The sequence below is a fragment of the Boleophthalmus pectinirostris genome, unplaced genomic scaffold (genome assembly GCF_026225935.1).
Source record: "Boleophthalmus pectinirostris isolate CB_2022bp ecotype Guang Dong unplaced genomic scaffold, ASM2622593v1 HiC_scaffold_14, whole genome shotgun sequence".
Taxonomy (NCBI): domain Eukaryota; kingdom Metazoa; phylum Chordata; class Actinopteri; order Gobiiformes; family Gobiidae; genus Boleophthalmus; species Boleophthalmus pectinirostris.
In genome coordinates this window covers 20,553,209-20,580,240 of record NW_026571047.1, presented here as the reverse complement: position 1 = coordinate 20,580,240, position 27,032 = coordinate 20,553,209, and the positions used below count along the sequence as shown (strand labels likewise).

General features: G+C 36.6%; 1 protein-coding gene across 3 annotated transcripts in view; it reads right to left on the bottom strand.

The window, feature by feature from the left end:
* The window catches only part of tanc2b (tetratricopeptide repeat, ankyrin repeat and coiled-coil containing 2b), a 271,242-nt gene that overhangs the window by 68,466 nt on the left and 175,744 nt on the right, over nt 1-27,032 (bottom strand). For 2 of the 3 annotated variants that reach the window (XM_055150159.1, XM_055150160.1), the window contains exons 1-4: nt 19,907-20,066; nt 16,944-17,092; nt 3,932-4,115; nt 1,427-1,675 (exon numbers count right to left, since the gene is read on the bottom strand). In XM_055150159.1, the coding sequence (XP_055006134.1) occupies nt 1,427-1,675; nt 3,932-4,115; nt 16,944-17,092; nt 19,907-19,937 (613 nt within the window). In that variant the 5' untranslated portion in view covers nt 19,938-20,066. Of the gene's footprint in view, nt 1-1,426; nt 1,676-3,931; nt 4,116-16,943; nt 17,093-19,906; nt 20,067-27,032 lie in introns of those variants that run through there. The other variant, XM_055150162.1, reaches the window with a different exon arrangement.

Below are 27,032 nucleotides of genomic sequence, written 5' to 3'. Positions count from 1 at the left end.
AGAACAAATTTAGGACTAAAGCAGGGCTCTAACTGTTCAAAAACATGACTAGAAAACAGGTTGAACTTAGAACAGTATGAACAAATCAAAAAAACAAACAAACAAAAGACTGGACTAGTGAAACAAGGGCCAAACCAGATTAAGAGTTAAGTAGGCAGGCCAAAAACAACATCCCAAAACCAGAACTAAACAGACAGTCTAAACAAAGACAAGACTGAACCGTGAGAACGATCAATCATATTACAACATTTAATAGCAGGCCTTATCGATGATTAAACTAGGACAAATCAGATATAAACAATGTCTAAACTAAAACTAAAACACAGCTAATCTTATAAATTAGCAGGACTGTAATAAAATCAAGCAAAATGTGCATAGAAAATAATAACTGTTGGCAAACCGCTGGTCTAGAGGGTGTCAGACAGATGACCAACATAAAGAGATGTGAAGTGACAAAACCCCGTCTGGCATATTACAGTATTTAGTGAGAAATACATAGCTGTCTATATATACAGCTTGTGAGTAGGAGTGGGACAAGTGCATAATAGGGCTCACCGCGCTCTGCTGATGAACAATAACACAATCAAAGCTATTAGGCCAGCCACAATGTTACGTAAGCGGCGTTTTTTGAATATATTTACAGTTACTTTGGGGAGTCTTTTATTTTTACACATCCAAAACAATGCTTTTTTTTTCAGCTAAACAAAATGTCAGATTTTTCCAACTGTTCCTACTCTTCCAGACTGTGTTGTTTAGTCTCAAGCCGTAGCAGATGGAGAGCAAGAGTTTCACAAAATACTCAGTAAATATACGCAACCTGATGCTGCAAGCCTGTTTTCCAAAATGAGAAAACTTAATTTAAACTTTGGTTATTTCAGAGTTCTTCATCTCGCTGTCTCACTTTTCAAAATTAATGTATTCCTAATTTAGGCTGGGGGATTTTTTTTAGGTAATTTGGCAGAAAGAGCTATGGGTGTAATTTTCTCAGTTTTAACTATAATCAGTGACATTTAAGGGCTGTATTATAATTATACATTTAAAATGATTAAGCAAGGTCCATTCTACAGCTGAATAGTGGTCAGAAAGTTGGATTGAGATCAAGTAATTTCAAGTACTTAAAACTATAAACATAAATGAACTATGAAACTACCAAAATGACCATAACCACAGAGCCTAAAGGTGAATAGATTATAACAATAAAACACTATGAATGTTGTTTTGAAGATATGCAAAATTCACTTACTGAGTACTGTTCATAGTAAAAAAAACAAACATGTAAATCCGCCGCATAAAGATATTACTGCTTTGTCCATAAACATTTCTATGGGGACATATGGTTGGCAAAAAAATGCTTATTTGTTGCCATATTTACAAATTAATTTCTTGGACTGAAGGAAAAGAGAAAGGAAAAGAGGCAGGGACTCACCGGCCACAGAGTTGGGGCGGGGCATAAGGTACAGGGGGATGGAGTGGGCGGAGTGGGAGGACATGCTCTCCAGGTTTCGTTCAGGGATTTTGTTGAGGCTGTAGGTGGAGGCGGTCATATTCTCGTCCACTCGGTACAAATAGGAGTCCATGCCTGATTTCTGCGACTGCCAGAGCTTCAGGTTCCCCCTCGAGCCCTCGCCGTACTTCCCTCCACGCTCCATGTTCTCTGAGTAGCTGGTCAAAGTAGCTGTAAGACAAGATCATGAAATTAAAGTACATCATTTTAAAATATAGCAAATTAACAATAAGAACGAGTGTGTTTATCTATTTGTTGTCTGGTCTAGTTCAATTATTATTGCCTCAAATACTTAAGGGCCCATATTACTCTGTTTTCTGATCTATGTTGTAATGTTGTAGCCTGATTCATGACCTTGCAGCATTAGGATTTGTTCGCTTGACTGTAAGCGGGTTCTATTTTTTATTTAAACAATCACTGCTATTTAGTCATGATGTATGTAATGCACCACTGAGCTTTTCCCGAATCCCATAGGAAGAAGGGCAATAACGTCTTTTCCCTTAATAAAATTCACCAAACATTGTCTTTGTTCCAGCTTTAAATCCTCGATCTCATGAATTGTTGCCAATACAGAATGTATGTCTATTCCCTGATTGGCTGGTGCCCAAACTTGCACATCCAGGGTTTTTGCGAACCGTCTAGTGTATTCTGATTCCTGACCTAGTCTCTGAAATGAAAATTGAGCAAAGGCACTAGGGTGGCGCCAGCCGGGCTAATAATGTTGTTTCCTCATCAAAAACATATAGAGCTGTGTTTTGTTTCATTCACACAGGTTTAACACACAAACCCTGCATTGTTCTTCTCTCAAATAGAACATTTCCATCTTCATGCAGTAATAGAGGAAATGCTCCACCGTCACCGTCACTAAATGCAGATGATTTCTGCCCTGGAGTTGCCAATCTCCACTGAACAAAATGTAAAAGGTAGTTGTTAACATGAAAAGTGCCTCTTCATGACATGCCAAGGTGCATGGAGATGTAGACAGACTAATCATAAAGTATTACTCAAACATGTAAACAAAGCACAATTCAAGGCATGTTTCTGACAAGGTAACAACATTTTAACATGGCTCTATTATTTTCAAATGTGTAAAAGTAGTAGTAGAAAATGGGTAAAACAGATACCGTATATTTATTTTTGAATAATACCACATTTATTGTTCCTCTGAAAATGATTGCATATGTGCCTCAGTATAAAAGAATGAGATTTGTAAAGTTCTTGGTAGCACAAACAATTTTTAACCCAATTTTTACTTTGAATTTTGTTATTTGTTCAAATTGAAAGTTGAAAGTTAAAAGTAAACCTATATTGGGTATGATATTCCAAACCAAGTAATAACTATAATAAAATATATTAGAGTGGCATAGCATAGGGTTTGATCAGGGCCCTGCAGAACCTCGGGCGTGTTCCTAATCACTGTCAAAGGCTTTAAATGTCAGGACTCTTATGTTTCAGATCTACCTGCCTGAGCGGCTCAAACATCTAAAACCTTTTCTTCAAATGACAGGTAAAAATAACAATGAAAATGACTTTGACGTGTTTATTTGTATTTAGTTACAGCTATTTTTGTACTTGATTAACGTTTGACCTTTGCAATTACAAATTATCATTAGAAAATTAACTGTGGGCTTTGTGGGACTTTAATTAGCATATTTGGCAAACAAACAAGCATCATAGCGGATTGTAACTCCCTGTGAAGGTATTTTCACCTCAAATGCCCCCAATACAGGAGTGTGGTAAGACATTATTGAAGCATAAAGAGAAATGTCCATATCTGGTAACCCACTAGAATGACATCACAGTCATTTTCACATGGCAAGTCACAAGCTTGTCAGGTAGCACTATGTTTAACACCTGACTCACTTCCTTTAGGGTAAATTTACAACTCAGAACAATGGAGTTAGGAGTTCACCTTTCAGTTAAATCATAATAGACGTTTTGGAAATGAACACCTCAAAAATACATTCTGTTCAACATCATAATGGGATTTGTTCTCTCGTACGTTTTTAAACGGACAAGAAATGTAATAATTCAAGTCAGTATTTGATGGCCACTTCTCAAGTTAAACATACTAAAACTTTATTTTCACACATTCTCAATAAATGAACAGGCCAGGTCTCATGTGAAAGTTCAGAACCTCCAGATTCAGATCAGAGAAGTACTTTTCAGTTTAAACTTAGTGGATTTCAACATTGAAGCTGGCAACCTAAATGAGAGACTCACATGAAGCTTTCTGAGAGGATCAAAACTCCAAGTCATAACATTAACAACTTGACCATCATGTCTAATGCTGTTGCCACTAAGACGTATGTTTGATTTGAACATGTTTATCTTGCTTGTACCTGGGGACACACGTCAGGTTTATGGAATAAAAAAAAAAAAATTCTCATCCTCTTCATGACACTGTTGATGATATAATAGTCGTACCGATAATGCCACTGTCTCTGCTCTCTAAAGTGGAGGTGGGGCTGGTGACTCCTCCATAGGCACAGTCCCTAGTGCCCGCCTGGCCCGGCATGGTGGGGGGCAGGGTGGAGCAGGGGCTGCCTGCAGGGGGCGACGCTGTGCTGCTGGTTAGGGTGGAGCACGGGCTGATCCTCTGGTTCTGGCCCTGAAGAAGACAAAGACAACGTTACATCAGTGAGGCCATCCATACCATACTCCATAAAGCAAGAACATCACATTAATGCGCAACACTGTATACAGTTGCTCAATAATTAAAGTGTATTTACCTTTAAAGTCGAATCATACCTACTCTGTAATTTAGAGAAGTTTTTGCCCTTGTTTACATTGTCATAGCTAGTTACAGAATTACCTCTATGTATGTCATGTCTGCTGCCTGTGTCCAGACAGGAAGTACAATTACTTTAACTTCCCCAAAATAAAACAAACAAAAATATATATAGAGAGATTTTTTTAGATTTAGATTTAGTCTAGCTGGTCATTTGCACAAGCTGAGTTCACACCAAACTGGGACTAAACCTGAACCTAGAGTTAAACCTGGACTAGAACTGGACCAAACTGAGTCTACATCAGGACTAATCCAGGCTCAAATAGGAACCAAACCAGGACAAAGAAAGACATTTGACCAGTCGAATAGACTACTGTAATGCCCTGCTCTCTGGTCTTCCCAAAAAGTGTATTTCAGGTTTGCAATTATTACAAAATTCAGCAGCACGTGTCCTGACGAGGACCAAAGGGCGGGACCACATTACACCGGTTTTAAAATCACTGCATTGGCTCCCTGTGAGTTTCAGGATCGATTTTAAAGTTCTTTTACTGGTCTTTAAATGTCTTAATGGTCTTGGGCCTTCTTATCTTTCAGAACTGCTTTTACCCTACGAACCCTCGCGGACCCTGCGCTCCTCCGGCAGCAGGCTCCTGCTCATTCCCAAAGTCAGGACACACACTCACGGAGAGGCGTCTTTTCAGTATTATGGCCCCCGTCTATGGAACTGCCTGCCGGAGGAGCTCAGGGCTGCAGAGAACGTTCATGTTTTTAAGAGCAGGCTCAAGACCCACCTTTTTAGCTTAGCTTTTGATTAAATTCTTATACTTTTACCTGTTTCTATTGTACACATTTTAGTATATTTATTTATTTTAGGCATATTTTTTAGGATTTCCAGTGTTTCCTCTGTAGGAGCCTCTGCATCGGGAGCGGAGGTCGGCTGTGGCTGCCGGGTTCTGTCCCGTGGGCTCCTGGTGGAGAGTTGGTGCTTGGGCTCCATCTCTCCCCTGGACCCTGTGGTGGTTCCTGGTGGTGGTGGACGACTCTCTGCTCCTGATGTAGACGGCTCCTCTGATGGTGCTTTCTCAACTGGTTCACCAGCCTCACATTTTACTATAGGGGATTTTATGTATTTTACTATCTTAGGGCGTGTGTGCGTGTGTGTGTGTGTGTGTGTGTGTGTGTGCGTGTGTGTGCGAGTGTGTGCGAGTGTGTGCGAGTGGGTGTGCGTGTCTGGGTTGTTTGGTTGTGTGGAGTTGGGCAGGTACGTTTTTGTATGAGAAGCGCTTTATAAATAAAGTTTGATTGATTGATTGATTGATTTGTAAATCAGTTAGGTGGAATGAATAGCTCAATGAGCGAAAAAGTAAAAGTTGATGCCTGACGGATATCAGGGAGAGAGTGAGTGTGAAATAAATGTTAAGAAAATGGTAGTGGTCTGAGTAGGCTGAGGGTTTTACTGCTGTGGTGAACATGTGTGAAGGAGGGGAGAGAGACTGTATTTATATGAACATCTTGGAGCGAGGTAGGAAATGCAGTATTTCTGGTAAAAATCCTGACCTAATTTGTGTCATTTCAAGAAACTGATGCTTTTGAACTTTTGAATTTCATCAACAGAGTAGAATGTCAACTTCAATATTTTTGTTTTTAAATCCTTAGCCACCTGCAGATTTGCCCACAGATTGTCAGCCCTCCTTGAGTGATTATCACAATAACTCATAATTTTGGAACTATTTTTCCAAAACAACAAACTCCCAAAAATGAAAAAGTAAAGTATTCACAAAACATCATACATTTATTGATATTTTGCAATGACATCACGCTGGGGGGATTCTGCATGTATGTTTATGGTGAAATGTTCAGAAGTTACCAAATAAGTTTGTCTGAAAACTCAAGAAAAAATACAAAATGGATTTAAACAACACATTTTCAGGACCTTGTGGTTTAGGTGTTTGATTTTCAACAAAAAGGTGAGAGGGACTAACTGAAAGCTGAACTGTCGTCTAACAGGGCTGGGTATCACTAAGAAGTTGCCGATATGATGAATACTTTTATACATAGGCCACGATATATATCTCGATGCAGTGCACTTTCGATTCGATGCGATATATTTCAAATCGATTAAATACGGGTGAATTAAAAATTATTTCTAAACCATGACTGTGACACTAAAAGTCTTTGTTAAACCACTTCTTGTGTAAAGTTCATATGAAACACAAACACTTTAATCATCAAAACAGTGAATACATCAAAAATGTTGCATAAAAAAGTTTCCTACCACTAAACAAGCAACAAAACTGTAGCGCTGTAACAAAATAATTTAGTAAAAAATACAAAAAAATTGATATATGTGGATATATCGATACAGCAGCCCATGATATCGATACTGTGTCATCACATTAAACAATAAGATATGCACACCCCATCAGCTAATGCCAACTACTTTGTTACTGTAATTTTAATCAGCTCGCCTGTTGTAGTTCAATACTTTAAGGTCAGACTGTGTTCAAACAAAGGTCAGATTAAAGTCTAATCTGCGAAACAGAGCTTCAGACAGTGCAGTGCCTACAGTTAGGATCACACCCCCAGAGAATGTTGAAGGCGTCAGCTGCAAAGTATCAATACAAACCTGCACTTTGACTATTGGCTTATGTAACAGAGAGGGGTATACGAGGACACTGCATTGAATATAACAGAAAAACTGCAAAAACAACTAGAAGGGCTATTTATATTTAAATCCCGGCAATTACATTTTTCAATAGCAACAATATGCCTTTTAGCTAACACTCAGGGATACTTTTGAAAGCTGTAATTGTGAAAAAGTACCACCCGCCTCAAATTGAATTGGGCATTTTGAACACATATATTCTACTTGTGGTGGCATTGTTTTGGCATCCAACAGGGCAGCACTTCAGTGTCAGTTTGGGTTAGGAGCCAAGGGACCGCAGGGAACAAATATAAACACCAAGTCTCCAATAATCCACTGCTGTGAACTCTCCCAAAGCAAATGCTCGGACAAGAGGGGGGCTATGACGGAAAACTGCGCAGTAAGTTCACCAACCTTTGGCTAAGGGTCAGTACTTTTGTGTTGGGTGAGATACAGACAAGAGGAAGTGGTAGTCAAATATTGCATGATAACACCTTTGACTTAAATACTGATGAATAATAGTAGTTGAAATTCTGGTCTAAGCCCTCATTTAACGTTTGACTGCACACAAATGTAATATTCCATGGCAAAGAAATAATAAAGCATTATAATCATCACATAAACAAGTCTGAAAGAATGGACCACAATCTGTCAGACACTTAATAACGGGTTTAAGACGTAACTACTGCTTCCTCTGAGACACACTTCACTGTTTATTGGGCCCAAAGTTGCAGTCGAGGGGTCTACTCACATCAAATATAACTGTTTAAATGACATTTTAATAATCTGAGAAAAAAGTAATAATAATAATAATTCATGATCAAATTTTTGGTGTGCTTAAACAGCCACTAGGTAATAGAAATTGTATGAGAAAGTATGTTTAAGCACAGATCTGTATTAAAGGTCCTATACTGTGTGAAATTGACTCTTGTCATGATAGACTGTTAGCCAGGCTGGCGCCACCTACTGCCTCTGCTCACTTTCATTCTTTCATTCATTTCATTTCTCTCCAGTGACTAGGTCAGGAATCAGAATAAACTAGATGGTTTGCAAGAACCCCAGAAGTGTGAATTCTGGCACCAGCCAATCAGCAAAGAGACATATATTCTGTGTTGGCAACAATTCCTGAGATCGAGGATTTAAAGCCGGAACAAAGAGAATGTTTGGTGAATTTTATCAAGGGGAAAGACATTATTGCCCTTCATCCTACGGGATTTGGGAAAAGCTTAATATACCAGTTAGTCCCGTTACTGGTGCATTACATACATCATGAACAAATAGCAGCGACTGGTTAAATAAAAAAAAGTACCCACCAACTGTCGAGTAAACAAATCCTAATGCAGCGAGGTCAGACAGTTTCCACAAACTGAAGTAGACTGCAGTTACCTCATCAAAAACATACCTGGAGTTGTGTTTTGTTTGATTCACACATGTTTGAATAATCCTGCTTTATTAGTCTGTCTACATCTCCAAAGCTCAAAATGCTCTGTTCCACCTAATGGTAGTTTTCAAGCTAACAGCTGCCTTTTATCTTTAGTTTAGTAGAAATATGCAATTCCAGGACTGAAATCATCCAAATGATACTAGTGAAGCTGTGTCGAGTTTAAAAAACACAGTGGAGCACTTCCTGTGTTACCACATGACATCACAAGGTGGAATAGAGCATTTTCTGTTGGAGGGAAGAACAGTGTAAATGCAGGGTTTGTGTGTCAAACGTGTGAATGAAACAAAACACAACTCCGGGCATCTTTATGATGATTAAACATTATAAAATAGATCAGAAAACAGCGTAAATATGCAGGCCCTTTAAAGAACAACTAGTATTGATATCCCATAAAGCCATTTCCATATTTTTAGGCTCTGAAAGGAACATGTAGATCTAAAGTCAATTATTAATCTTCTCCCCACCAGGGACATTTTGACATTACAATCCCATCACGACCCTTGGTTCTTCACACTCCCGCTTACTCTCCATCGCTGTCTGTCGTGCTAACCTAACGAGCCGTGCCATGTGACGATATGACCTTAAACGCAGCGCTGTGATTGGCCGATACTCGGGAGCGATGTGTCTGAGGAGAGCAGGAGCGCGAGTACGAAGCAATTAGCTGCAATCTGTGAGAGCTGAGGTCACCTTGTTCCCTGTGCTGCTCAGAGAGACAGACACTGACACAAATTAGCCATGTCAAATGTCCCAGGGTGGAGAGGCCGTGATCTCTACAAAGGTTATTCAAAATCCTGACACTCGGGTTAGGTATTTTTTAAATTATCTGAAAAAAGCCATGCATAATTTGTACATTTTGACTATTGAAATATGAGGGAAAAATTGAATAAGTTCCTAAAGTTTGGAGCTTTTTAAAATTGAAAAAACTTGAGGTATGTCAGTGCCATAAGCAGTGATGGGAAGAATTCTTTGAAAATGTATTTTTAAAGAATACTGAATACTCAAATTAAAATGTGTTTTATAAGATATTCTGTTACATAATTTAACTTTTTACTGAATACTTTTGCACTGAATTGCACTATATTAAAATGCAAAAAAACATAACAACAATTACAGACATCTTAAATGTTATTGCACTATTTTTATGCATAAAATTATGTCTAATTAAAAAAAAACACATGTATTCACTGCAAGAGCTGTGTTTTCTTTATTCTCACTAATATCGTGAAGGTCAAGGCCAAAAATGAATAATGAAGTACTACAATGTATTCCCTTTAATTCAGTTAAGTAACTGTATTCTGAATACCACCAAATGAAGCAGTAACTGTACTAGAATACAGGCACTCAGAATTAGTCCGAATTAGGGATGTAACGATATCCAAATCTCACAGTATAATATTATTACGATATGCATCTCATGGTACGATATTTGTTGCGATATTTTGGAGAATCTGATATAATTGTAGATAGGACACTTTTTTGCTTTTAAAATACCCTCACTAGAATTTGGTGTGAATTATGTCTGTCCCTAACCCTAATCCCACAAATTCAAGTAAAAACATATTTCTTCATGTTGTCTACACTGAAATGAATCATAGGATATGTAGTTCCTGATGTTTATAAGCTGTTGCAGCTGTAAAACAATGCTTTTAAGCAAAGGAACTTGTAATTTGATATATTGTGATAGTCAACGATATTATTGTGAGACTTTTGATGATACAATATCACAATATTTTGATTATTGTTACATCCCTATGTATTCAGTTACTTTTTCTAAACAGAACCAAAATGAGAAAACATGCTTTTTTTTTACTGTTTTTTTTTTGTTAAAAAGTTACATACTGTGGCTTTAAAGGTGCATTGTGTAACTTTTCTGGTGGTCCGCCAAGTCCTTTTCTTCATGGAGATGTTATTGTTTTGTCTGGAATGTTTCACAGTATGGTATTAAACCTTTCTATCTTCATGGAGACCAAACCAGACCAAGTTACAAGTCAGATCTGTGGAGAGGCAACCCCACTCACAGTCAGAATGTCTGTTTTTCTAGGTATTTTTGAGCTATAAAAGCACCTGTAATTTAATAAATGTAAGGTAAAGCTGTTTAATGTCACACTGTGGAACATTCCAAGCAGAGCAATGACATATCCATAGAAATAAACAACCAAAAAGTGACATAGTGCACCTTGAAGACTATAATCAGACTATAAATTGTTATTGTTTATTCATTTTAGGTCAGATGCTCTTCCGTTACAACCTGTTTAAGTCCCTACAGTGAAAGCCATGGGAGTAAAAGAGCAGTATTTGTTGCTATAGTGTTTGTATGGCCTATCACTAGAGAGCAGTGTGGAGAAGTGATTAGCCTGATGGACTGGCTGTGCGTGATCCTTGATGTTGCTAGGTCTGTAACAGTGGGGGTGTATCCAATTGAAAGAGGTTTATTCGAGCTCTTCTTTTTAGAGACGTAGTGAGTCATGCGAGCACCCCGCCGCACCACAACGCACAACTACAACTTAGCATTGTAAAGCTCTGCCCCAAATACTGGATTCTGCTTGAAATGTTTCCCTCCGAGATTGACACTAAAAGCCTCCAGACGCCATTTATTAGCTTGTACAAGAGAGTTTTCGTTTCAATTTTATGAGAGTTTAAGAAAGGGAATGAATGATGCAATAGTTTAAAATAGGGACAATGAAAACACTTTGAAACATTAATATTTCGTTGCATAACTGTCTGTTTTTTTAAGTGACAATTTGAATTTCTTCTAAAGAATTTTGTAGTAAGCGTTTTATATGGAGGAAGTAGCAGAAACCAACAGGTGGCTTATAGTGCTTGACATGTGATGATACTCACGACTGACAACCGAGCAAATACATGTACAGCTCCAGCTCGTGGTGCCTAAAACGACACTTAAAACCAGGGGGGGACAGGGCCTTCTTTGTGGCCCCAAACTCTGGAACGCTCTGTGCACACACACACAGACACACAGACACACAGACACACACACAGAGACACACAGACACAGAGACACACAGACACACACACACACACACAGACAAACAGACACACACACACACACACACACAAACACACACAGACACGCAGACACACACACAGACACACACACACACCCCGACACACAGACACAGACACACAGACACACACAGACACAGACACATACACAGACACACACACACCCCGACACACAGACACAGACACACACAGACACACACACACAGACACACCCCCACAGACACAGACACTAGGGATGGGTATGATTAATCGATTAATCGATAATTGATCATTAAGAATTTCATCGATTACGTTAATTTTAATCGACAAACCGAATGTAGGTTGCTGTGTATAGCGTGACCAAACATGGGTCCGTACATGTAGCTCTCTGTACTCAGAAGGAGCGAGCAAACACAAACAGTCGGTCAGTCTGCAGCGTACTGAAGCACAAATGTGTATTTAACGATGACTTATACAAGAAAATCCACGCTTTCCGTTGCGTTCGGGACAAGTGTGAGGACATGTGCACAGTGTATAAAGCAGCACATATGTTTCGGTGTCCAGTGGGAAAAAGCTTTCCCAGGTGAGAGTCGCGCAATGTCGATGACGAGTTCCCACCACCCACCCCCAGTACGGTGTCCTGGTTTTGACAAACGCAAATATGGTCACACTAACCTGTATTCCACTGAGTCATGTCTTTAAATCCTACAGAAATTGACCGCATCATCGCACAAGAGCAGTAGTTTTATCTTCGCTGAGTTTATGCAAATTAGCGATGCGGTTTTAAGTTTCGTTTCTGTGAGACTTGCGCAAAACTGAATTAAACACATTATAATGTCAAACGGATTGATGTGGCTCTAGAGTCGTTACGGTTTATATGTCGTAAAGTTGAATTTATTTATGCAGATTAGTAGTGCAGATAGTAATAATAATGATGATCATTTTAATATAAAAACGTTAATGATTAATCGATAATCGATCATTAATTCTTCCGACGATCGATTAAGAAAATTTCATCAAATGCCCATCCCTAACAGACACACACACACACACACACACACACACAGACACACACAAAGACACAGACAGAGACACACAGACACACAGACACACACACACACGTCCAAACAGTGTTTTAAGTCTCGTCTTAAGACCCACTTTTATTCTCTGGCTTCTTTTAACACCATATGGGGTGTGTGGTCCTCTGTGTCTTTCTTTCTTTTTAATTAAAAAAAAAATATATATATATTTATATTTTTTTTTTTATTATTTATGTATTTTATTTTTTTATTTATTGTTTTTTTAATTTTATTTTGTTTTTATCTATTTATGTATTGTTTTTATTTATTTATTGTTATTTATTTGTTTGTTTTAATTTCTTAATTTCTATATTTCTTTTTGTAATCTATTTATTTATGTATTTTTATCAATTTTATTTTTTTAGTAGTGCTTTTATATATTGATTTTATTGTTTTTGTTCACTGATTTTATTATTATTATTTTATTATTTTATTTATTGATATTATTAGTTTCCTCTTGGTTGGAACATAATTCTGCTGATTTATTTATTCTTTTTTTTTTTTCACTGTGGAAACTGTCTTGTTTATAAAATGTGCTTTACAAATAAAGTTGGACTGGACCGGATGTTTTTGTAACGATAAAAACACCTGTAACTGAATGCAAGCAGGATAGGTTTAATGCCACACTGTGAGGCATTCCAGGTAAACCAATAGCATCTCCATGGAGATAAACTGTGGTCAGAACCTCCCCTGCGAAACAATACAAGTATATGCAAGCGGTTTATACGTTAATAACTTCAAAATGAAAGAGCATTTTCAGAAAAGTCATACCTGTCAGATCAGGTTTAGGGAGACAGACCTGGGTGTATCTGCTGCCAAGCCTAAAAGAAAAGACCCACTGTGCCAAGAGCCATTTTGTGCCAAGTTCTCAAATACGGGAGCAACGGTGAAAGAGCAAAATAATATTAAGACTAAGCAGCACTGCACAAAACCTGGTGAGGAGTGAAATATGTCATTAATAGTTCTAATAATAACGCCAATGTTTTTAATCCTTTTTTCGCACCACTATGGGAAAATTTCACGTGTGAATATTTATCCCTGATTGCACTTTGGTACAGGTGCACTATGTCATTTTTATTTATACTTGTCTCCATAGAGATGTGATTGTTTTACCTGGTTAGGAAGGCAGTAAATTGATCTACCTCCATGTAGCAGGTAGCACCACCAGGCCAAGTTACAGGTCAGATCTGTGGAAAGGCTGCCCCGCTTACGATAGAATTGATGTTTTCTTAGATATGTTTGAATCATTTTTAAAAAAGCAAGATAAGAGTAATGCCATACTGTGGAATATTTCAACAACAAGCAGGTGCCAGATCCTCCACAAGAAAAGTTAGACAGTACACCTTTATTGAAATAGTATAGATTTGTTATTGAATAGAAGGATGGCTTAAGAGTCATGAGTAATAAATAGTTAAGAGACTTGTCTTATAAAACGTAATTAGACGAAAAGACAGCTTTATGGAGATGTAATGATAAAATCTAAATCCGAAAGCAGCTGATGTTTTGAGGGCAATTTACCTAGAGGCCTTTGGATTGAGAAAATCTAATGTAAACAAGATAATGAGAGGAGCAAGTCAGAAGAAGATTTTCAACATCTCAATCCAACAACCTCAAAATATTCATGTAAAAACAGAAAACAATAAAAATATTTAAGGTCCTATATTGACTCTTGTGTCTTCTTGTGTCTTTAAGAATGTTGTTATCTCATCAAAAACAGACCTGGAGTTGCGTTTTGTTTCATTCACACATGTTTGACTAATTCTTTTTTATTAGTCTGTCTACATCTAGTTTTCAAGTAAACAGCTACATTTATCTTTAGTAGATTTACTATATATTTAAATCATTCTTGAATAATATGTAATATGCGAATAAGAGAAAATATTGTGCTTTTATTTTGGTAGGAGGTAGGAACTGTTGTTTTGTTCCGTTCCGCTGGACCCTTGTTCGAGACGCACGACTGGTTGAGAAGCTTTAGTGTGGCGTGTCGGCAAACCAAGCCAGTTAAAGTTAAAATAAAGTGAGTAAAATTGTGTTAAAAGGTCAGTCTACCTCCAAAGCATGGGTCAGCCAGCGAGGTATGTTTTCATAATTGTTCATGTCTTTATTTTGTGTCTTTTATATTATACCTTTCTAACTGTCATTTATGTTAATTATTTTAGTTCGACTGTGGCATTGGTGATGTTGATTGCATCAGAGGCATCCTTTAAGTCTCAAGACTGTACAAGCCACAATAAAGATTAATCAAGCTGTCAGTAAAAATAACTCTTTATTGACTACACAAGGTGGTGGTGTGATAGTAGAGTTTGCCAGTTTGATTGAATGATTCCACTGAAGGTTTACAGGCTTTAAAAACACTGGAGCACTTCCTGTATTACAACATGACATCACAAGGTGGAACAGGGTGTTTTCTGTTTGAGAGAAGAACTCAGATTAAATGCAGAGTTTGTGTGTTAAACGTGTGAATGAAGCAAAACAAAACTATAGGTGTGTTTGTGAACATTATAACATAGATCAGAAAATAGTGTAAAGATCTGAAAATAACTTACTGTTTTGGAGACAATAACCGGTTGGTAATTTATACCAAAGCCAAGAAAATCTCTAAAATGTCTCCAAATAAATGACTTCATACAGAGACATGTGTGGGATCAAAGTGGATCTCAGAGAAAACATTGTGACTCAGTTGACAGCGTTTCATTTGTTTTCTTTCAGTAACAGTAGCAATAAAGCCGTGTGCAACATCGTGAGTAGAAAATATTAGTCAGCCAAAGAAAAATATTTTACAGATTAAAATTAGTTTAAATCTGAATGAAATCAGAAGACGTAAACAACACCGCAAAAGTACGTTACAAGTGTACTAGTGCACGCCCATGGACCACTGGAACATACCTGGATGACTCAGACCATTACACTCAGGGATTACACAGACCACATTGTAATATAAAAGGAAGTGCTATGATTTATTATGAATGTTAGAAATGAGACTCTATTGTCTAATTAAACAGTGTTTATTATCATTGTGGTATTGTTATCAGTATTGAATATTGAGTCTCTTCTTTGGTATTGAAAGCGAGTTTGACATGTTTTGTATCATGACACTAGTTTCACAAAATGAATGAATTAACATTAACAAAAAATAAATAAACCATAGACTTAACCAGATCGTGTTACAATAGTTTCTTTAACATTCCCTTGTGGTCATATACTAGTTCTGATATGGATTATGGTAAGATAATAAAACTATTCAGAAAAGGTCCAACTTTGGCCTATTTATGTGATCTTTTCCCACACCGATACATGTTCAAATCTACTTTCCAACTAACTCTAGTGTCAAATGGGTCTTGGTATTTTTGACAACCCTAAAACCAGGATGACTAAATGAACAAATCAGATTAACCAGAGTGGAACCAGATCAAACCAGGACTAAACAAGATCCAACTCTGAACTAAACTAGGACTAAACCAGGTTCAAAACAAATCCAAAAGTACTCCTCCTTACATGAAACTGTTCTAAACAAAGACTAAGAAGGCCAGAATTAATGCCAGATGAAACTAGAACTATGGGCTGCACAATGTATAACATCAGAATAATTAAGGCAATATGGTCTGTGTACCATTCGTTCTTTTGAATTTCAATTAAGAACGAAAAACAGTAAAATGGGAAAACAGTTTATTTCATTATTCCATTTTAGTGTCAAACAAAAAACAGATTTCGACCTCTATTTCCAATATTTAATTTAAAGTTAAAATCTCTGTGACTATTTTAATTTTGATATTTTATTCTCTCTGGTTTATTTCTCCCTGGAAGTTCTGCTGCTCAACCATGGATCTATAATAAAAACAATTTTTAGTATAGTTCTATGGTGTCAACTGAAGTTTATCACAGCTACTTGTTTCTCATCATGGCGTCCAACATTACATTTTGTGACGCGAAACTAAACGCGTCGCTATAAAAGAAAATGAGATGTTTGTTTGCAATGATTTTTCAGGTAAGTCCTTCTAGCAGCAGAACTTCTGGGGCAAATAAACCAAAGAAAATAAAATATCAAAATTAAAATAATCACCGACACTGTTTTTTGATTGGTGTTATTTGAAATAAACGTTAAATTAAATATTGGATGTAGAGATCGAAATCTGTTTTTTTGTTTGACACTAAAACGGAATAATGAAATTACAAATTCTTTTTCCATTTTATTGTTTGTTTTTTTTTTGTTCTTAATTGAAATAAAAAAAAAAAATTAAAATTAAAATTAAAATATAAAAATGTCAAATTATAAACGTTTCAATTTTGAACTGAACAGTCACATAATATACACTTTCTGTCTTTCCACTATTGTGCAATGCCACTACAAATGTACTTAATACTAACAATATTATAGCACAAAGAAGTAATTTTGTTGCTCTTTCAAACTAGTGCTAGGCTAATCGATATAAAAAAAAATAAAAATCAACAATTACTGAAAACAACCTAAATAAATCCACCTACCTGCTGCTATAAACAACTATAAATCTTTTCACTTGTGTCATTTCCGTGTGTGTTTTTACCTGTCTTGCCTCGGGATCCTCCATGCTGTAGTGGGTACCGGCTGGCCCCTCACTCACTTTGTCTCCCAATAGGAAACCCAGGCGCGTCATCAATGTGTTGGCTGCCTCATCCACCGACGGAGGGGGGCCCAGCTCTTGGTTTGACTCCCCTGAAAAAACAACAGGAGGTGGGGAAAAGGAGGAGAGAGAGAGAGAGAGGGGGAGAGGTTGGGAGATGGGTTAGCAGTGTTGAGGTAGCTACAAAAAAGTTCAAAAAGTTCCTGAAATGTCAAACATGCTTTAGATCTCCTCTTTCAAAACAACGTACAAGGGAGGATAATACGCACATGACCACGACCTCAACAAACTACTACTACTACTACTACTGTACTACTGCTACTAAATACTATCACAATTGCTGGTTTCAGATAACATCACAACTTTCTGTTTGTCAATAATATTTAAAAGGGCCCATATTATACTATGCTGATCTGTGTGTAATGTTGTTTCCTCACCACAAACATTCCTGAAGTTGTGTTTTGTTTCATTCACACATGTTTAACACACAAACCTGCATATTTGGGCCGACTTCTTCTGTCAAACACAAAACACACCTTGTGTGGTAATACAGGTGTACTGCGCACTTTGTTTGTTGTTACACCTTCACACGAATAATTGGGATAATTTCGACCCTTGAATTGCCAATCTCTCCTGAACTAAAGGTAAAAAAGCAACTGTTAACTTGAAAATTACCACTTCATGACATCACAAGGTGGAACATATGAAGATTTGGAGATGTAGCCAGACTAAGAATAAAGGATAACTCAAACATTTGAATGAAACAAAACACAATTCTAGGTATGTTTTAGAAGAGGCAACAACATTATAACATGGCTTACAGCTCACAGAGTTAATTTTGCGTAATATAGGACCTTTAAAAGTCCAGAACAGATGCTCCTCAAGGACAAAGCTCTAAAAGCTAACAAACAGTGACGATGACCATGCTTGTAGTATAAAAACTTACTGTAATAAAGTAATTACAATAAAATCCTTCGATGGTTACATGACTGATGGTTTGATTTTTGAAATTTAACGACTGGGACACATGATTGACTGTACACTACCCACCATAGACCTCTTTTGTTTTAACCCTCATGATGTTAAGTGAGTGGTCACGCGTTAAGTCATAACTAATGTATACCTTTTGTGTCACGTCTTTTGTTACCTTAAACCACACCCCAGTTTACAGTAATGTATAAAATGTATCGGCTACTGTGATTCACTCTCTCTCTCTGTCGTAACATGCAGGCAGCAAAGCCCGAGCTCTGACTGTGGAGCTCTGTATTCTTTATTAAAACAACAAAAAACATTCTGTGGCCTTCACCTCTTTTCTTAAGCAGCAACCAGAAATTTGTGACATCAGTGATGTAACGAAATTCTATTGGCTAAAAACATTTAATACAGATGGAGGCAGCTAAAAACGAATATTCATGTACATTTATGTTGTAATCCAGTGAGTCAGTGGATCTATTAACTAACAGAAACGAGCAGGTTGAACATATGTGCATTTACATTCTGGATATTTTATGGTAAAGTACAAAGTAATGAAGAGGGAAATCTGTCTCTTGACCTCTACCTGGCAGTATAACATCATCATAGTATCTGAAAACTCCAATATATTAATAATTTAATTTTCATTTGCTGAGTAGTTACATTTATTCAATTGTTTAGCTGGAATGATGTAAACTCATATCAGACTAATCCTTCAAAAAATCCTTAACTGTCTAAATAAATCAATTTACACTGACCTTTTATCAAGATCAGTTGAAATGACATTAATTATTTTTACCAGCAATGTAGTTATAACTCATTTTATCAATAGGTATACTTAATAATTTTGAGTTAAAGTGTTAGAATTTAAGTTTATATGACCCACTGTGTCAGATAAGGACAATATGTGAAATACACCAGTGATTCTCCTTCTTCCTTATCACAACAAAGAAAAACACCTTAGAAAATATTTGGATTTGAAACGTGTATTATCAAGTTTAAGTCAAAATCTGATGAAAAGATTAGAATGGAAGTGATGAAAACGGCACAGCAATGGTTTATGTGAACCAAGACTGAGGCTGGACTAAACCTGCAGCTTTCGTGTTGTCATAGTTTTGGTCAATGTCATATTTTGATGATTAAAATTAAATTAAAAAGTGATCCAGAATGACTAATACTATGACTAAACAATAACAAAATTCACAGGTATACTGCAAAAAAGGATAATAGTGAAACTGCAGTACTTTATGCCGCTGATACAGTTCCAATAATACAGGATAATCCCAGTAAACCATTTTAAAATAGACTATATCATTAAAAAGCATGAGCAACAACAAATGAATAACACAAGGAAGAAATTATTAGTCATAGAAGTTAACATTTTGAACTCTCTACAGCTCAAATAGTTTCATATTACAACAAAAATAACAAAGAAATTGTACATATGATGAATACTGAGCTCCAAAATGTCAAAAGTTGATATAGTAATTATCGTGACAGCAGGCTTATATTTTTGTCAGTTAGTCAGTCAGTTATCTATTATTGAATATAACAAGTGGAGACTAGATCCAGGTTCTACTTTTTAATCTCAGATCCTCAAACCAGGTCATTAACAAACTCAACATCCAAGAACACACGTTTGTACATGTTCCTTTGAGCAATGACATCATGGTATAACATAGTCAAAATCATTGGCAAATTTAACGCAATAAACTGAGAATATCCAGGTTTTAAGTCCGAATTAAAACCTGAGCTAACCTAAAACTGAACCAACAGGTAATTTACTTCAAAACCAGGCTAGAATAAGATCTAAAAAAAACAGGTCTGAAGTACAAAAGAGTGTCTATAAACAATCATTGGCACCAGTTTGACAAGCACAGAGAACACAGTGAATGACATTTCAGTGACTAGACCCATTCATGCTTAAATCCTACCTGAGTTCCCCTTTAGGTCTCCACTACGCATTACCAACACATCCTGCTCCCTCTAAAAACATGATTCAGCTTCAGTCCCGTGAAACTACTCCCGAAATCTCTCCGCTGATCAGAACGTGTCCTCATGCCTCCTTCCTAGCTCCTTCCTTAGCTCCTCATTCGTTCCCTTTCTTCCTCTCTTTGTCATCCCTGGCGCACACAGCTCTCAGCTCAAGTGACGTAACCAGATACGCCCTTCACCTGTCGGCTTGTGTGTGTGACTTTACAAGACAAAGTGGGCGTGTGTCTGCTTCTCTATCCTGCTCACACAAAGACAACATAAACATACTCAGCTTAGCCAGCGTGGAGATCAGATAATCAAACACACGCCTGTTTAACAAAGGTTTGAGAAGTCTATTAGGGTTATATGATTGTGGGAAACAAGAGCTGAAATTGGGAGTTTTCTGTTTTAAAGGTGTCAAAACTTTTCTCCATGGGGATGTTATTGCTTTGTCTAGAATGTTTCATAGTATGGCATTAAACCTGTCTATCTTCATGGAGACCAAAGCAGAGCAAGTTACACGTCAGATCTGTGGAGAGGCGACCCCGCTCACAGTCAAAACCTGTTTTTCTAGGTATTTTTGGGCTATAAAACCACCTGTGATTGAATAAATGTAAGGTAGAGCTGTTTAATGTCATATTACATAACATTCCAGGCAGAGCAATATCCATAGAAACAAAAAGTTGCATAGTGCACCTTTAAAGCACGTATGACTTTTCTAATTATTATTTTGTTTCTGAATATTTATCATACTGTAGTTTTACACAAGTTTAAGAAACATTTGAACATGAAGATGACAATTACAGGAAGTATTTCAACAAATAATTTCTAAAATACAACAATACACAACATTTAATATAAAACAATATCAGAATAAAGGTGTAGTTATTTAATTTTGACAGTTATAGAATTATACAAATGCGACATGTCTGCTGACCATGTCCAACCAGGAAGTACAAAGAAAAAGTATTTTACTATCTTGCCGAGGTGGGACCAAGTCATTGTTCTGCAAGTCTCAGGTAAGTCTCAACTCTTTGACCTCAAGTCCGAGTCAAGTCCCAAGTGAAATACAGGCAAGTCCAAGTCGAGTCTCAAGTCACTGGCCCATAAGTCCAAGTCAAGTCCAAGTTGTCTGCTTTCAGCTTCAAGTCATTTCAAGTCTTTAAACCAAAGTAATTAGATTTTTGCAATTTATATGATTTTTAAGATAATCTGCACTTAAAAAGGTCATGGTATATTTCTATACAAGTATTTATAAAGTATATAAGAGTTGTAGAAATGCAATTTTTTCCTTTTTAAATGTCTTGACAAGATTTTAGTGTGAATCATTACAGTCCAAATAGAACAGATTCAGATTTAAAAGTGCTCCTCAAGTCACAGGCCTCAAGTCCAAATCAAGTCCCAAGTCATTGAGCTTCAAGTCCAAGTCGTGTCCCAAGTCTTGATCTATTTTATCAAGTCAAGTCTCAAGTCCTAAAAATAGTGACTCAAGTCTGACTCAAGTCCAAGTTCCCACCTCTGTTATCTTGTATACATAAATACAAAACATGTATACATTAGTTTCCTATGTTTTAATAAAATGAGTAGTGTAACCTGCCGCAAGCAATTTAAGGTTATATAAGGTTTGTGATTTATGTTTTAAAATATGACTTCGGTGTACATTTTAAACATATCCAGGAGCAAAAATACTAGAGGAAAGACTGAAATATGAACTGCTAAACTTATACAAGAATTCCATGCATTTCAGAATAGGCTGGTATGTCAAAAATACAGGATTAGCTGTTTTTTTACTACACTATATTTATAAATCGGCCACATCAACCACATTTTTTTCTCTTTTTGTACTTTGTGATTCAACTGCGTTTAATCTAACAACCCCCAAGCATATGTTTCACTGTACACGTCCCAAATCCTTTAATAGCTTCATCTTGTGGTCCGGTTGCTATGGGTTACCTTCAGCCCCATAACAAATGCTCATTGGAGGTATCATGTTTTTGGGCAGCACCTGGCCATCGTGCCTCTGAGCTAAACACTGGGTCCATTTCCTACAGCACGGCTCTCGCTAATTACTCAAACAAGCAGTTATAAAGAACGCAAACAGCTGCACTTGACTGTATAAACTCCATCAATAGGCTCGAACATTAGAGGGAAAAGTCAACAGTGGACAAACATTTAACAAACCGGAAAAGAAATGTGAAGATGAATTTAAATTTGAGTGGTTTTTTTTGTTTGTTTTTTTTGACTAGTTCATATTGATCAACTTAAATCATTTTACTTGATTCAAGATCCCTGCGAATATTATTGCGTCTACTGATGTTTACTTAATTAATAATTTGATACATGATTTACTTGATTTCAGTTGTTCCAAACCCCATGAGAAAATATATAGAAATTAATCAAACAAAGTAGGTAATACAAGTAAATACATAAATAAAACTGTTAAAATCAAGTTTAATATTCAAGACACTACAAGTACACATTTTGTTTGTTTGTATTGTAATAAAAATGTAAAAGTAACTACGGATCAAAAAAGAACTGCTTAAAATGTAAATGAGGGTAATAAGTGAGATTTACATGAGGCAACATCTACATAAAACGTGATGTAGAGAATATTCTTTCGAGTTTAGACCAACAGAGACTTAGCATATGTGTGTGTTAGCCTGTCTCCTCTCCCCACGGTGTTCTGGCGGGGCAGGTTGGACCAGATCGGCAGGAGCAGCACTTTTCAGACTTGACGGACGAGCTACAGGCAGAGCCTCCTCCACAGCAGCTGCTCCAAGCCTGTGGCCTTTCACACTCACAGGCTACAAGACCCAGAGACAGAGAGACAGGTAATCCAAGCAGGTGGAGCAGGGCTTTTAAACACACTGCCTAAAGGGTTACAGGGAGAGAACCTTTGGAAAAGCAATGATTTGTAGGCCAGTCACAATTAAAAAGTAAATACAGATGATAAATGATAACTAAATTTAAATTACTTTATGCCACTGACACAAAAATCCAAAAACGTTTCTAAATCTACCGTAAGTGCTTAGTTTGTATCTGTAATAGGTCAGAGAAGTTATTAATTAAACTTTTTTTGGCTTAAATTAGATCATATAACCCAAAAAAAATTACCAAAACTAATAGTGCAAAGAAAATGTACACACGATAAATATTAACCCAAAAATATATTGTCAATATAGTAATTATCGTAACAGTCTAAGAATTTGGGAGTTTTAGTTTAGTTTATTTGAGTCCTATTTGCGATTTTTAGCTTTCTGTAAAATAATACTTATTTTTAAATTGTTAATCGCTATGGCAACAGTCCTAATTTGTCATCTTTCTGAAACCCATAGATAAAGATAAAATAAAAATACTATGAGAAGACTAGAGATGTCAGTATTGTTGAGCAAAAATCATTTAAAAAATGAAAATTAAAAAATAAAACTAAAGTTATCTAAATTTACTTGACACTACAAAGATGTTAAAATAAATATACATTGGCTCATGGTCATATATAGTCCTGGGTTTATTTCTGGTTTTAGCTCTGGTTTTACTTCTGGTTTAGTCCTGGTTTAATTCTGGTTTAGTCCTGGTTTAATTCTGGTTTTAGTTCTGGTTTAATCCTGGTTTAATCCTGGTTTAATCCTGTTTTTTCCTGGTTTAATCCTGGTTTAGTTCTGTTTTAGTCCTGATTTAATCCTGGTTTAGTCCTAGTTTTGATCTGGTTCAGTTTTGTTAGTTAGTTAGTTAGTTGTTAGTTCTGGTTTATGTTAATCTATTAAACAATTTTATTATTATTATTATTATTATTTTTAATCTTAGACAGGTCACAACCACAAATTTTGAAGTGTGATATACTGCTGAAGTAAATACAGATGATAAACGATAATACTGAAACCAAACCATAAAGCAGAACTATGCCCAAAGTAGTAAGTTTGTATAAATAATGTATTATAGGAGTTCATAATTCAAACCTCGACAGCTTAAATGACATTGTAGTACCTAAAAATAATAATATATTTTTAAAAAAATCTCAATAGAACAATGACAAATGACGAAGCAGCCACGATACTGAGTCCCAAAAGTGATTGTACCATCTATCATGTTTTGAAGTCGATATAGCATTCGTGACAGGCCTAAAATCTGTAACAAAATATTTAACACTGTGAAATCCCTATAGAGAATACAATGTTGAACAAATAATGATAGTATGCAATAAAGTGCTCATATAGTATCAGAGAGACTTAACTGCTGAATACAACTCATCTCATGCATTTACTATTGCATGCATTTACAGGCTTAAAGGACTAATGGAGACACACACAATGGTTTTTGGTTGGATTCATGATTCATCTAATACATGCTGTTGTTGTGTCCATGAGAAGAGACATTTCACCCGCCTTTCGTTCAGTCTCTGTGTAATACGCATGTTCATTAATGTGCATTGTACCGGCCACAATTAACAAAAGGAATCACTGTTCACAATAAAAAGACAGATTGAAGCTACACAGACTCAGACATAAGTGAGAGCACAAACCCCTTGTGGCGTAAAGGTGCACTCTTAACTTCTTTCATCATCATTAACTTTTAAATTAGAGGGTCTGCTATTTGCTTGCCTCCTTGAAGATATTATTTCTTTGTCTGGAACGTTCCACAGTAGGGCATTAAACATATCTCCCTTGCATTTTTTCAATTACAGGTGTTTTATAGCTCAGGAATACCTTAAAAACTTAAATTCTTGCGATGTGCCTGCTTGCTTCTCCATAGATCTGATCATCTCCATTGTGATTACCAAGTTTATTTCCATATTGTGGAATAGAGGTGCAACGATATCCAAGTCTTGTGAATTCATATTCATATTGTCTCAGTATGAACCTCACAGTACGATATTTATTGTGATATCGTGGGAAAGCTCACGATATGGTGGGGAGGCTCATGATTAGGGATGTAACAATATCAAAATCTCTCAGTATGATATTTATTGTGATGTTTTGTGGAGGCTAACAAAACTGTTAATATGCTCCATTTTCCTCTTAAAATGCCTTGACAAGACTTAATCCAAAGAACTAAGACTTAAAAGTGCTTAGAACTGTTATTTCTTCTTGTAGTCTACACTGAAATGGAGCAAAGGATCATGGTTTATGTAGTTCACTCTGTCTTTTTTTAGCTATTGCTGCACCATAACTCTTCATTTAAGCAAAGAGACTTGTAATTCGATATATTGTGATGGTCCATGATATTATTGTGAGAACTTTGACGATACGATATCACTAGATTTTGGTTATTGTTACATCCCTACTGTTACTCTGGACTAATGAAGGCAAAACAGTAATATCTTCATGAAGAAAAGCAGGGGCTGCACCCAAAAATGTTACACGGTGCATGTTTAATCAAGTTAATAAAAACGATTACAAGAATATAAAAATGTATCCAATATGTAAATGTAAATTTGGTTCACAGTTTTGCATCTTGTTGACAAACTGTGCGTTTCTAAACCACTGCACACTGATGAAAGGAGCAGATCCAAAGCTGCTCTGTAATGCAGTTTTATTTATTTCCCTGCCTGTCCTCAAGGTCATTGAAGTCTCCCTGGAGAATCAGAGCTGAACAGAGGCAATGAAAGGACAGAATTACACTTTTACCTCTTTATGCTTGAGCCACATGGGGCTTTTAACACACATAAAGAGTCAGAGGAGTGGAGATGTTATTGTTTTGTCTAGAATGTCCCAATATGGCATTAAACGTATCCATCGTGCAGTTACTCAATAAAATTGTGCTCTCCTCTTCACTGATATGACATATAACTTGTCCCTGTGGTGTCATTCGCTGTCTCCATAGAGATAATAAGTGTAATGCCATACTGTGGAACATTCCAGACAATAGCTCTATGGAGAGAACCAGGCAATGGACCCTTCACCAGAAAAGTTACACAGTGATGATTGTGTTCATTTTTATAGCATTTTGGAATAAACATGTCTCAACAAAAAACAAATTGTTATTCATTGTCTGTAAGAAATAACTAAGAAATAACAGTAGATAAATTAATGGAGGGAACATAAAGGAATTTAAAAGATACATATAAAGAAACACTCAACATCAACTCTGGAGAGGATCTCTGGAGAAGCAAGTTTGCCCTCAGTAAGAATGTCTTTCAAGGTATTTCTAAGCAGCAAAAAGATGTGAAAATGAAGAAATGCCAGATAGACATAATGATATATTGTGGAACATTTCAGGCAAAACAACATTTCCATAGAATCAAGCAGACTGTAGACTACATAAAATTCAAGTCAAAATTTAACTAAAAATTCAAGTCTTCATATCTTCAATTTTGAGAGAGGATCACAAACTTGGCAGAGGTTTCTAGTTTGTTTTCACTTGCTTAACTTTGTATTGTACTAAACAGCTAACTGCATGCAAGCCCACCATCCCTATTTGCCTCTGTGTTGCCAGATTGTGAATGTTGCCAGGTCTGTCCTTGTGTCTGGACATGAGGGCAGCGGGCACGTCCAGCTGACAGACCGCTCGTAGTAAGCAGTGCATGCATTAGCGCTGATTAGTCAACCCTGCTGCAATGGAGATCAGAGACCATCACTGTTTATCTACATTCCTTTCACTAGTTCTTCCCTATCTCTCTTTCAACATCGTCCACCTTTGTAAATCAGATTCTTTCCACACCTCAAAGCACGTATCTGGGTGATTTTGTTTGTTGTTTTTCACTGGAGCGGTTGGGCGAGTGAAGTAGTTTGTCAGGATTGCTTTGATGTGGTATTTCTAATCTGAAGAATCTGTCACAGTCACTGCCTTGAGCTAAAAATACGCAATCCAACTCTTTCTAAAGGTCATGTATTATGCATTATTCTGGTTTTCTACTACTTTGGATGACTTAGACTTCATGTAACAGTGAGTCTTGGAAATACCTCAAAGCATAGAAAATACATAGGAAATCCCACTAGAGGGCACTAGGACTGCTTATGTAGTAGTTGTTTGCATAGAGCTAGAAATAAGAGCAGCCAGCAGTGTGAAAGTTAAACTGCTGAGAGCCATGTATGCACTGAAATAACCAGCACAAGTCAAGTCAGGTGAAGGTGTATGGACTTTAAAAAC